The following is a 12546-nucleotide window of genomic DNA, read 5'->3' as shown; positions in this document are numbered from 1 at the left end:
CTCTCTCTCTCTCTTTCCCTCTCTCTCTCTGTTTCCCTGTCTCTCTATTTCCCTCTCTCTCTCTGTTTCCCTGTCTCTCTGTTTCCCTCTCTCTATCTGTTTCCCTGTCTCTCTGTTTCCCTCTCTCTCCCTGTCTCCCTGTCACTGTTTCTCTCTCTGTTTCCATGTCCTTCTGTTTCCCTGTCTCTCTGTTTCCCTCTCTCTCTTTTTCTCTTTCTCTGTTTCCCTGTCACTCTGTTTCCCTCTCTCTCTGTTTCCCTCTCTCTCTGTTTCCCTCTCCCTCTGTTTCTCTCTCTCTGTTTCCCTGTCTATCTGTTTCCCTCTCCCTCTGTTTCTCTCTCTCTGTTTCCCTCTCTCTCTGTTTCCCTGTCACTCTGTTTCCCCGTCTCTCTGTTTCCCTGTCACTCTGTTTCCCCGTCTCTCTGTTTCCCTTTCTCTCTGTTTCCCTCTCTCTCTCTGTTTCCCTGTCTCTCTGTTTCCCTGTCTCTCTGTTTCCCTCTCTCTCCCTGTCTCCCTGTCACTGTTTCTCTCTCTGTTTCCATGTCCTTCTGTTTCCCTGTCTCTCTGTTTCCCTGTCTCTCTGTTTCTCTCTCTCTGTTTCCCTGTTACTCTGTTTCCCCCTCTCTCTGTTTCCCTGTCTCTCTGTTTCCCTCTCTCTCTGTTTCTCTCTCTCTCTGTTTCCCTGTTACTCTGTTTCCCTCTCCCTCTGTTTCTCTCTCTGTTTCCCTGTCACTCTGTTTCCCCCTCTCTCCGTTTCCCTCTCCCTCTGTTTCCCTGTCACTCTGTTTCCCTGTCTCTCTGTTTCCCTGTCTCTCTGTTTCCCTCTCTCTCTCTGTTTCCCTGTCTGTCTGTTTCCCTCTCTCTCTGTTTCCCTCTCTCTCTCTGTTTCCCTGTGTCTCTATTTCCCTCTCTCTCTGTTTCCCTCTCTCTCTCTGTTTCCCTCTCTCCCTCTCTCTCCCTGTCTCCCTGTCACTGTTTCTCTCTCTGTTTCCATGTCCTTCTGTTTCCCTGTCTCTCTGTTTCCCTCTCTCTCTGTTTCTCTCTCTGTTTCCCTCTCTCTCTGTTTCCCTCTCCCTCTGTTTCTCTCTCTCTGTTTCCCTGTCCATCTGTTTCCCTCTCCCTCTGTTTCGCTCTCTCTGTTTCCCTGTCACTCTGTTTCTCTCTCTCTCTGTTTCCCTCTCTCTCTGTTTCTCTCCCTCTGTTTCTCTCTCTCTGTTTCCCTGTCTATCTGTTTCCCTCTCTCTCTGTTCCTCTCTCTCTGTTTCCCTCTCCCTCTGTTTCTCTCTCTCTGTTTCCCTGTCACTCTGTTTCCCGCTCTCTCTGTTTCTCTCTCTCGCTCTGTTTCCCTGTCACTCTGTTTCCTTCTCCCTCTGTTTCCCTGTCTATCTGTTTCCCTCTCTCTCTCTGTTTCCCTGTCTCTCTGTATCCCTCTCTATCTCTGTTTCCCTGTCCCTCTGTTTCCCCCTCTCTCTCTGTTTCCCTGTCTATCTGTTTCCCTCTCTCTCTGTTTCTCTCTCTCTGTTTCCCTCTCCCTCTGTTTCTCTCTCTCTGTTTCCCTGTCACTCTGTTTCCCGCTCTCTCTGTTTCTCTCTCTCGCTCTGTTTCCCTGTCACTCTGTTTCCTTCTCCCTCTGTTTCCCTGTCTATCTGTTTCCCTCTCTCTCTCTGTTTCCCTGTCTCTCTGTATCCCTCTCTATCTCTGTTTCCCTGTCCCTCTGTTTCCCCCTCTCTCTCTGTTTCCCTGTCTCTCTGTATCCCTCTCTATCTCTGTATCCCTCTCTATCTCTGTTTCCCTGTCTCTCTATCTCTGTTTCCCTGTCTCTCTGTTTCCCTCTCTCTCCCTCTGTTTCCCCCTCTCTCTCTTCCTCTCTGTCTGTAGCAGACCTTCTCCTTGGTAGTGCTGACCAGTACAGGTTTCTGAGTGGAGGTGCTATACCTGTTCCAGGCCAGAGTGATGCTGACAACTTCACCCAGACCATGGACTCTATGACCATCATGGGATTCACACCAGATGAGTCTCTGTGTAAGTGAGAGAGGAATGGAGGGGAGGAATGGGGGGGACAGAGCTTTCCTCAGAACATGGAAGTAAAAAACTATATTTTCTCTCCATCCCTTTCTTTCTGTCTGTCTGTCTGTCTGTCTGTCTGTCTGTCTGTCTGTCTGTCTCCCTCCCCTCCTCTCCATCCCTTTCTGTCTGTCTGTCTCCCTCCTCCCTCCCTGCCCTCCTCTCCATCCCTCTCTTTCTGCCTGTCTGTCTGTCTCCCTCCTCCCTCCCTGCCCTCCTCTCATCCCTCTCTTTCTGCCTGTCTGTCTGTCTCCCTCCTCCCTCCCTGCCCTCCTCTCATCCCTCTCTTTCTGCCTGTCTGTCTGTCTCCCTCCTCCCTCCCTGCCCTCCTCTCCATCCCTCTCTTTCTGCCTGTCTGTCTGTCTGTCTCCCTCCTCCCTCCCTGCCCTCCTCTCCATCCCTCTCTTTCTGCCTGTCTGTCTGTCTCCCTCCTCCCTCCCTGCCCTCCTCTCATCCCTCTCTTTCTGCCTGTCTGTCTGTCTCCCTCCTCCCTCCCTGCCCTCCTCTCATCCCTCTCTTTCTGCCTGTCTGTCTGTCTCCCTACTCCCTCCCTGCCCTCCTCTCACCCCTCTCTTTCTGCCTGTCTGTCTGTCTCCCCCCCCCCCCTGCCCTCCTCTCATCCCTCTCTTTCTGCCTGTCTTGTCTGTCTCCCTACTCCCTCCCTGCCCTCCTCTCATCCCTCTCTTTCTGCCTGTCTGTCTGTCTCCCTCCTCCCTCCCTGCCCTCCTCTCATCCCTCTCTTTCTGCCTGTCTGTCTGTTTCCCTACTCCCTCCCTGCCCTCCTCTCATCCCTCTCTTTCTGCCTGTCTGTCTGTCTCCCTACTCCCTCCCTGCCCTCCTCTCATCCCTCTCTTTCTGCCTGTCTGTCTGTCTCCCTACTCCCTCCCTGCCCTCCTCTCATCCCTCTCTTCCTGCCTGTCTGTCTGTCTGTCTCCCTACTCCCTCCCTCCCTCCCTGCCCTCCTCTCATCCCTCTCTTTCTGCCTGTCTGTCTCCCTCCTCCCTCCCTCCCTGCCCTCCTCTCCATCCCTCTCTTTCTGTCTGTCTGTCTGTCTCCCTCCCTGCCCTCCTCTCCATCCCTCTCTTTCTGCCTGTCTCCCTCCTCCCTCCCTCCCCTCCTCTCCATCCCTCTCTTTCTGCGTGTCTGTCTCCCTCCTCCCTCCCTCCCCTCCTCTCCATCCCTCTCTTTCTGCCTGTCTGTCTCCCTCCTCCTCCCTCCCCTCCTCTCCATTCCTCTCTTTCTGCCTGTCTGTCTCCCTCCTCCCTCCCTCCCCTCCTCTCCATCCCTCTCTTTCTGCCTGTCTGTCTCCCTCCCTCCCCCCCTCTCCCTCCCTTTCTTTCTCCCTGTCTGTCTGTCTCCCTCCTCCCTCCCTCCCTACCCTCCTCTCCATCCCTCTCTTTCTGCCTGTCTATCTCCGTCCTCCCTCCCTCCCTACCCTCCACTCCATCCATCCCTCTCTTTCTGCCTGTCTCTCTGTCTCCCTCCTCCCTCCCTCCCTGCCCTCCTCTCCATCCCTCTCTTTCTGCCTGTCTGTCTCCCTCCTCCCTCCCTCCCTCCCTGCCCTCCTCTCCATCCCTCTCTTTCTGCCTGCCTGTCTGTCACCTCCCTCCCCTCCTCTCCATCCCTCTCTTTCTGCCTGTCTGTCTCCCTCCTCCCTCCCTCCCTGCCCTCCTCTCCATCCCTCTCTTTCTGCCTGTCTGTCTCCCTCCCTCCCTTCCTGCCCTCCTCTCCATCCCTCTCTTTCTGCCTGCCTGTCTGTCACCTCCTCCCTCCTCCTCTCCATCCCTCTCTTTCTGCCTGTCTGTCTCTTCCCTCCTTCCCTGCCCTCCTCTCCATCCCTCTCTTTCTGCCTGTCTGTCTCCCTCCTCCCTCCCCCCCTGCCCTCCTCTCCATCCCTCTCTTTCTGCCTGTCTGTCTGTCTCCCTCCTCCCTCCCCTCCCTCCCTGCCCTCCTCTCCATCCCTCTCTTTCTGCCTGTCTCCCTCCTCCCTCCCTCCCCTCCTCTCCATCCCTCTCTTTCTGCCTGTCTGTCACCTCCCTCCTCCCTCCCTCCCCTCCTCTCCATCCCTCTCTTTCTGCCTGTCTGTCTCCCTCCCTCCCCTCCTCTCCATCCCTCTCTTTCTTAATGCCTGTCTGTCTCTTCCCTCCTTCCCTGCCCTCCTCTCCATCCCTCTTTTTCTGCCTGTCTGTATCTTCCCTCCTTCCCTCCCCTCCTCTCCATCCCTCTCTTTCTGCCTGTCTGTCTCCTCCCTCCCTCCCCTCCTCTCCATCCCTCTCTTTCTGCCTGTCTGTCTCGCTCCTCGCTCCCTCCCTCCCCTCCCCTCCCTCCCCTCCTCTCCATCCCTCTCTTTCTGGCTGTCTGTCTGTCTCCATCCCTCTCTTTCTGCCTGTTTGTCTGTTTCCTCCCTCCCTCCCTGCTCTCCTCTCCATCCCTCTCTTTCTGCCTTTCTGTCTGTCACCTCCCTCCCTCCCTGCCCTCCTCTCCATCCCTCTCTTTCTTTCTGTCTGTCTCCCCTCCTCTCCATCCCTCTTTCTGCCTGTCTGTCTGTCTGTCTGTCTCCCTCCCCTCCCCTCCTCTCCATCCCTCTCTGTCTGCCTGTCTGTCTGTCTCCCTCCCCTCCTCTCCATCCCTCTCTTTCTGCCTGTCTGTCTGTCTGTCTCCCTCCCCTCCTCTCCATCCCTCTCTTTCTGTCTGTCTGTCTGTCTCCCTCCCTCCTCTCCATCCCTCTCTTTCTGCCTGTCTGTCTGTCTCCCTCCCTCTTCTCCATCCCTCTCTTTCTGCCTGTCTGTCTGTCTCCCTCCCCTCCTCTCCTCTCCATCCCTATCTGTCTGTCTGTCTGTCTGTCTGTCTGTCTGTCTGTCTGTCTGTCTGTCTCCTCCTCTCCATCCCTCTCTTCGGTCTGTCTGTCTGTCTGTCTGTCTGTCTGTCTGTCTGTCTGTCTGTCTGTCTGTCTGTCTGTCTCCCCCTCCCTCCCTCCCTCCCTCCCTCCCTCCCTCCCCTCCCTCCTCCTCTCCATCCCTCTCTTTCTGTCTGTCTGTCTCCCTCCCCTCCTCTCCATCCCTCTCTTTCGGCCTGTCTGTCTGTCTCCCTCCCCTCCTCTCATCCCTCTCTTTCTGCCTGTCTGTCTGTCTGTCTCCTACTCCTCCCTCCCTCCCTGCCCTCCTCTCATCCCTCTCTTTCTGCCTGTCTGTCTCCTCCTCCCCCTCCCTGCCCTCCTCTCCATCCCTCTCTTTCTGTCTGTCTGTCTGTCTCCCTCCCTGCCCTCCTCTCCATCCCTCTCTTTCTGCCTGTCTGTCTCCCTCCTCCCTCCCTCCCCTCCTCTCCATCCCTCTCTTTCTGCGTGTCTGTCTCCCTCCTCCCTCCCTCCCCTCCTCTCCATCCCTCTCTTTCTGCCTGTCTGTCTCCCTCCTCCCTCCCTCCCCTCCTCTCCATTCCTCTCTTTCTGCCTGTCTGTCTCCCTCCTCCCTCCCTCCCCTCCTCTCCATCCCTCTCTTTCTGCCTGTCTGTCTCCCTCCCTCCCCTCCTCTCCATCCCTTTCTTTCTCCCTGTCTGTCTGTCTCCCTCCTCCCTCCCTCCCTCCCCTCCTCTCCATCCCTCTCTTTCTGCCTGTCTATCTCCGTCCTCCCTCCCTCCCTCCCCTCCACTCCATCCATCCCTCTCTTTCTGCCTGTCTCTCTGTCTCCCTCCTCCCTCCTCCCTGCCCTCCTCTCCATCCCTCTCTTTCTGCCTGTCTGTCTCCCTCCTCCCTCCCTCCCTCCCTGCCCTCCTCTCCATCCCTCTCTTTCTGCCTGCCTGTCTGTCACCTCCCTCCCTCCCCTCCTCTCCATCCCTCTCTTTCTGCCTGTCTGTCTCCCTCCTCCCTCCCTCCCTGCCCTCCTCTCCATCCCTCTCTTTCTGCCTGTCTGTCTCCCTCCCTCCCTTCCTGCCCTCCTCTCCATCCCTCTCTTTCTGCCTGCCTGTCTGTCACCTCCCTCCCTCCCCTCCTCTCATCCCTCTCTTTCTGCCTGTCTGTCTCTTCCCTCCTTCCCTGCCCTCCTCTCCATCCCTCTCTTTCTGCCTGTCTGTCTCCCTCCTCCCTCCCCCCCTGCCCTCCTCTCCATCCCTCTCTTTCTGCCTGTCTGTCTGTCTCCCTCCTCCCTCCCTCCCTCCCTGCCCTCCTCTCCATCCCTCTCTTTCTGCCTGTCTCCCTCCTCCCTCCCTCCCCTCCTCTCCATCCCTCTCTTTCTGCCTGTCTGTGTCCCTCCTCCCTCCCTCCCCTCCTCTCCATCCCTCTCTTTCTGCCTGTCTGTCTCCTCCCTCCCCTCCTCTCCATCCCTCTCTTTCTTAATGCCTGTCTGTCTCTTCCCTCCTTCCCTGCCCTCCTCTCCATCCCTCTTTTTCTGCCTGTCTGTATCTTCCCTCCTTCCCTCCCCTCCTCTCCATCCCTCTCTTTCTGCCTGTCTGTCTCCTCCCTCCCTCCCCTCCCCTCCCCTCCCTCCCCTCCTCTCCATCCCTCTCTTTCTGGCTGTCTGTCTGTCTCCCCTCCTCTCCATCCCTCTCTTTCTGCCTGTTTGTCTGTTTCCTCCCTCCCTCCCTGCCCTCCTCTCCATCCCTCTCTTTCTGCCTTTCTGTCTGTCACCTCCCTCCCTCCCTGCCCTCCTCTCCATCCCTCTCTTTCTTTCTGTCTGTCTCCCCTCCTCTCCATCCCTCTTTCTGCCTGTCTGTCTGTCTGTCTGTCTGTCTGTCTGTCTGTCTGTCTCCCTCCCCTCCCCTCCTCTCCATCCCTCTCTGTCTGCCTGTCTGTCTGTCTCCCTCCCCTCCTCTCCATCCCTCTCTTTCTGCCTGTCTGTCTGTCTGTCTCCCTCCCCTCCTCTCCATCCCTCTCTTTCTGTCTGTCTGTCTGTCTCCCTCCCCTCCTCTCCATCCCTCTCTTTCTGCCTGTCTGTCTGTCTCCCTCCCCTCTTCTCCATCCCTCTCTTTCTGCCTGTCTGTCTGTCTCCCTCCCCTCCTCTCCTCTCCATCCCTATCTGTCTGTCTGTCTGTCTGTCTGTCTGTCTGTCTGTCTGTCTGTCTGTCTCCCCTCCTCTCCATCCCTCTCTTTCGGTCTGTCTGTCTGTCTGTCTGTCTGTCTGTCTGTCTGTCTGTCTGTCTGTCTGTCTGTCTGTCTGTCTGTCTGTCTGTCTGTCTGTCTCCCTCCCTCCCTCCCTCCCTCCCCTCCTCTCCATCCCTCTCTTTCTGTCTGTCTGTCTCCCTCCCCTCCTCTCCATCCCTCTCTTTCGGCCTGTCTGTCTGTCTCCCTCCCCTCCTCTCCATCCCTCTCTTTCTGTCTGTCTGCCTGTCTGTCTGTCTCCCTCCCCTCCTCTCCATCCCTCTCTTTCGGCCTGTCTGTCTGTCTCCCTCCCCTCCTCTCCATCCCTCTCTTTCTGTCTGTCTGCCTGTCTGTCTGTCTCCCTCCCCTCCTCTCCATCCCTCTCTTTCGGCCTGTCTGTCTGTCTCCCTCCCCTCCTCTCCATCCCTCTCTTTCGGCCTGTCTGTCTGTCTCCCTCCCCTCCTCTCCATCCCTCTCTTTCGGCCTGTCTGTCTGTCTCCCTCCCCTCCTCTCCATCCCTCTCTTTCGGCCTGTCTGTCTGTCTTCCTCCTGTTAGCCATGTTGAAGGTGATCTCTGCAGTGCTCCAGTTTGGGAACATCTCGTTCACTAAGGAGAAGAACCAGGACCAGTGCTCCATGCCAGACGACACGGCTGCCCAGAAACTGAGCCACCTGCTGGGCATCAGCGTGCTGGAGTTCTCCCGGGCCATCCTCACCCCCAGGATCAAAGTAGGACGTGAGTACGTCCAGAAGGCCCAGACCAAAGAACAGGTGAGACACACACACACATATACACATACACACACACATATACACACATATACACACACACATATACACATACACACACACACATATACACACATATACACACACACATATACACATACACACACACATATACACACATATACACACACACATATACACATACACACACACACATATACACACATATACACACACACATATACACACACACATATACACATACACACACACATATACACACACACACATATACACATACACACACATATACACACATATACACACACACATATACACATACACACACACATATACACACATATACACACACACATATACACACACACATATACACAATTGGTGTGAGAAGCACATGCTAGTTCCCGTGGTGGGAACATATATCAGCGGAAATTTCAAGTACAGTATAGTATAGTTTTTGATAAAACTCAAACTTTCATTAAAATGCACATACAATATACTGAATTAAAGCTACACTCGTTGTGAATCTAGTTACCGAGTCAGATTTGTAAAATCCTTTTCGGCGAAAGCATGAGAAGCTATTATCTGATAGCATGTATCCCCCAAATACTGCACCGTCACCTAACGACAGATTTTGCGATAGCCGGGGGCTACTCAGAACGCAGAAATAAAATATAAAACATTCATTACCTTTGACGAGCTTCTTTCTTTGCACTCCTATATGTCCCATAAACATCATTTTGGGTCTTTTTTCGATTAAATCGGTCCATATATAGCCTAGATATCGATCTATGAACACTGTGTGAACAACGGAAAAAATAGCGTTTTAGAACGTAACGTCATTTTTTTAAATTAAAAAAGTCGACGATAAACTTTCACAAAACACTTCGAAATACTTTTGTAATGCAACTTTAGGTATTAGTACACGTTAATAAGTGATACAATTGATCACGAGGCGATGTAAATTCTATAGGTGTCCTTCATGAAATACTGTCCGAAGAAATCTCAACCAAAACATCCGGTCGGTGACCGGAGGGAATCGGTTCCCTTGATTCGGTTTGACCAAGAATCAAAGCCTAGGCAAATGACAAGACTCTAGACATCGTGTGGAAGCTGTAGGTACTGCAACCTCAGCCCCATTTAATCCGGTTCACCTTTAACAATTCCTGGAAGTCGCGCATGGATATTGTTTTCCATTTTCAGTGATCAGATTTTCCTGCGCTTTTCGATGAAACGCACGTTCTGTTATAGTCACAGCCGTGATTTAACCAGTTTTAGAAACGTCTGACTGTTTTCTATCCACACATACTAATCATAAGCATATAATATATTCCTGGCATGAATAGCAGGGCGCTGAAATGTTGCGCGATTTTTAACAAAAAGCTGCGAAAAGCTGCTTAAATTCTCCACTTCCCTAACAGGTTAAAATATCTAAATGAATAATGCTCTCTCTCTCTTCTTTATCTTATCTTTATCTCCTCTTCTCTCTCACTCTTCTCTCTCACTCTTCTCTCTCACTCTTCTCTCTCTCTCTTCTCTCTCACTCTTCTCTCTCACTCTTCTCTCTCTCTCTTCTCTCTGACTCTTCTCTCTCTCTCTTCTCTCTCACTCTTCTCTCTCTCTTCTCTCTCTCTTCTCTCTCTCTCTTCTCTCTCTCTCTTCTCTCTCTCTCTTCTCTCTCTCTCTTCTCTCTCTCTCTTCTCTCTCTCTTCTCTCTCACTCTTCTCTCTTCTCTCTCTCACTCTTCTCTCTCACTCTTCTCTCTCTCTTCTCTCTGACTCTTCTCTCTCTCTCTTCTCTCTGACTCTTCTCTCTCTCTCTTCTCTCTCACTCTTCTCTCTCTCTCACTCTTCTCTCTCTTCTCTCTCACTCTTCTCTCTCACTCTTCTCTCTCTTCTCTCTCACTCTTCTCTCTCTTCTCTCTCACTCTTCTCTATCTTCTCTCTCTTCTCTCTCACTCTTCTCTCTCTCTCTTCTTTCCCTTCAATTCAATTCAAGGGGCTTTATTGGCATGAGAAACATGTCAAATCAAATCAAATTTGATTTGTCACATACACATGGTTAGCAGATGTTAATGCGAGTGTAGCGAAATGCTTGTGCTTCTAGACAATGCAGTAATAACCAACAAGTAATCTAACTAACAATTCCAAAACTACTGTCTTACACTTGTGTGTATAAGGGGATAAAGAATATGTACATAAAGATATATGAATGAGTTATGGTACAGAGCGGCATAGGCAAGATACAGTAGATGGTATTGAGTGCAGTATATACATATGAGATGAGTATGTAAACAAAGTGGCATAGTTAAAGTGGCTAGTGATACATGTATTACATAAAGATGCAGTAGATGATATAGAGTACAGTATATATGTATACATATGAGATGAATAATGTAGGGTATGTAAACATTATATTAGGTAGCATTGTTTAAAGTGGCTAGTGATATATTTTACATAATTTCCCATCAATTCCCATTATGAAAGTGGCTGGAGTTGAGTCAGTGTGTTGGCAGCAGCCACTCAATGTTAGTGGTGGCTGTTTAACAGTCTGATGGCCTTGAGATAGAAGCTGTTTTTCAGTCTCTCGGTTCCAGCTTTGATGCACCTGTACTGACCTCGCCTTCTGGATGATAACGGGGTGAACAGGCAGTGGCTCGGGTGGTTGTTGTCCTTGATGATCTTTATGGCCTTCCTGTGACATTGGGTGATGTAGGTGTCCTGGAGGGCAGGTAGTTTGCCCCCGGTGATGCGTTGTGCAGACCTCACTACCCTCTGGAGAGCCTTACGGTTGTGGGCGGAGCAGTTGCCGTACCAGGCGGTGATACAGCCCGCCAGGATGCTCTCGATTGTGCATCTGTAGAAGTTTGTGAGTGCTTTTGGTGACAAGCCGAATTTCTTCAGCCTCCTGAGGTTGAAGAGGCGCTGCTGCGCCTTCTTCACGATGCTGTCTGTGTGGGTGGACCAATTCAGTTTGTCTGTGATGTGTTTGCCGAGGAACTTAAAACTTGCTACCCTCTCCACTACTGTTCCATCGATGTGGATAGGGGGGTGTTCCCTCTGCTGTTTCCTGAAGTCCACAATCATCTCCTGTGTGTTGTTGACGTTGAGTGTGAGGTTATTTTCCTGACACCACACTCCGAGGGCCCTCATCTCCTCCCTGAAGGCCGTCTCGTCGTTGTTGGTAATCAAGCCTACCACTGTTGTGTCGTCCGCAAACTTGATGATTGAGTTGGAGGCGTGCGTGGCCACGCAGTCGTGGGTGAACAGGGAGTACAGGAGAGGGCTCAGAACGCACCCTTGTGGGGCCCCAGTGTTGAGGATCAGCGGGGTGGAAATGTTGTTGCCTACCCTCACCACCTGGGGGCGGCCCGTCAGGAAGTCCAGTACCCAGTTGCACAGGGCGGGGTCGAGACCCAGGGTCTCGAGCTTAATGACGAGCTTGGAGGGTACTATGGTGTTAAATGCCGAGCTGTAGTCGATGAACAGCATTCTCACATAGGTATTCCTCTCGTCCAGATGGGTTAGGGCAGTGTGCAGTGTGGTTGAGATTGCATCGTCTGTGGACCTATTGGGGCGGTAAGCAAATTGGAGTGGGTCTAGGGTGTCACGTAGGGTGGAGGTGATATGGTCCTTGACTAGCCTCTCAAAGCACTTCATGATGACGGAAGTGAGTGGGGCGGTAGTCGTTTAGCTCAGTTACCTTAGCTTTCTTGGGAACAGGAACAATGGTGGCCCTCTTGAAGCATGTGGGAACAGCAGACTGGGATAAGGATTGATTGAATATGTCCGTAAACACACCGGCCAGCTGGTCTGCACATGCTCTGAGGGCTCGGCTGGGGATGCCGTCTGGGCCTGCAGCCTTGCGAGGGTTAACACGTTTAAATGTTTTGCTCACGTCGGCTGCAGGAGGAGTCCGCATGTTTCCGTTGCAGGCCGTGTCAGTGGCACTGTATTGTCCTCAAAGCGGGCAAAAAGTTATTTAGTCTGCCTGGGAGCAAGACATCCTGGTCCGTGACTGGGGTGGTTTTCTTTTTGTTATCCGTGATTGACTGTAGACCCTGCCACATACCTCTTGTGTCTGAGCCGTTGAATTGAGATTCTACTTTGTCTCTATACTGACGCTTAGCTTGTTTGATAGCCTTGCGGAGGGAATAGCTACACTGTTTGTATTCGGTCATGTTACCAGTCACCTTGCCCTGATTAAAAGCAGTGGTTCGCACTTTCAGTTTCACACGAATGCTGCCATCAATCCACGGTTTCTGGTTTGGGAATGTTTTAATCGTTGCTATGGGAACGACATCTTCAACGCACGTTCTAATGAACTCGCACACCGAATCAGCGTATTCGTCAATGTTGTTGTCTGTGTTGTCTGTGTTAACATTGCCAAAGCAAGTGAGGTAGATAATATACAAAAGTGAAATAAACAATCAAAATTAACAGTAGACATCACACATACAGAAGTTTCAAAACAATAAAGACATTACACATGTCATATTATGTATATATACAGTGTTGTAACAATGTACAAATGGTGAAAGTACACAAGGGAAAATAAATAATCATAAATATGGGTTGTATTTTCATTGGTGTTTGTTCTTCACTGGTTGCCCTTTTCTTGTGGCAACAGGTCACACATCTTGCTGCTGTGATGGCACACTGTGG

General features: G+C 52.0%; 1 protein-coding gene across 7 annotated transcripts in view; it reads left to right on the top strand.

Moving 5' to 3' along the window:
- The window catches only part of LOC118380193 (myosin-10-like), a 103673-nt gene that overhangs the window by 39093 nt on the left and 52034 nt on the right, over positions 1-12546 (top strand). For 6 of the 7 annotated variants that reach the window (XM_052495102.1, XM_052495104.1, XM_052495107.1 and 3 more), the window contains exons 11-12: positions 1879-2022; positions 7689-7903. In XM_052495102.1, coding sequence (XP_052351062.1) covers positions 1879-2022; positions 7689-7903 — 359 coding nt within the window. The remainder of the gene's footprint in view (positions 1-1878; positions 2023-7688; positions 7904-12546) is intronic. The other variant, XM_052495103.1, reaches the window with a different exon arrangement.

This window comes from Oncorhynchus keta, chromosome 34, assembly GCF_023373465.1.
Source record: "Oncorhynchus keta strain PuntledgeMale-10-30-2019 chromosome 34, Oket_V2, whole genome shotgun sequence".
NCBI classification, from domain to species: domain Eukaryota; kingdom Metazoa; phylum Chordata; class Actinopteri; order Salmoniformes; family Salmonidae; genus Oncorhynchus; species Oncorhynchus keta.
Note: the sequence above shows the minus strand (reverse complement) of the source record. Positions and strands in the feature narration are given on the sequence as shown.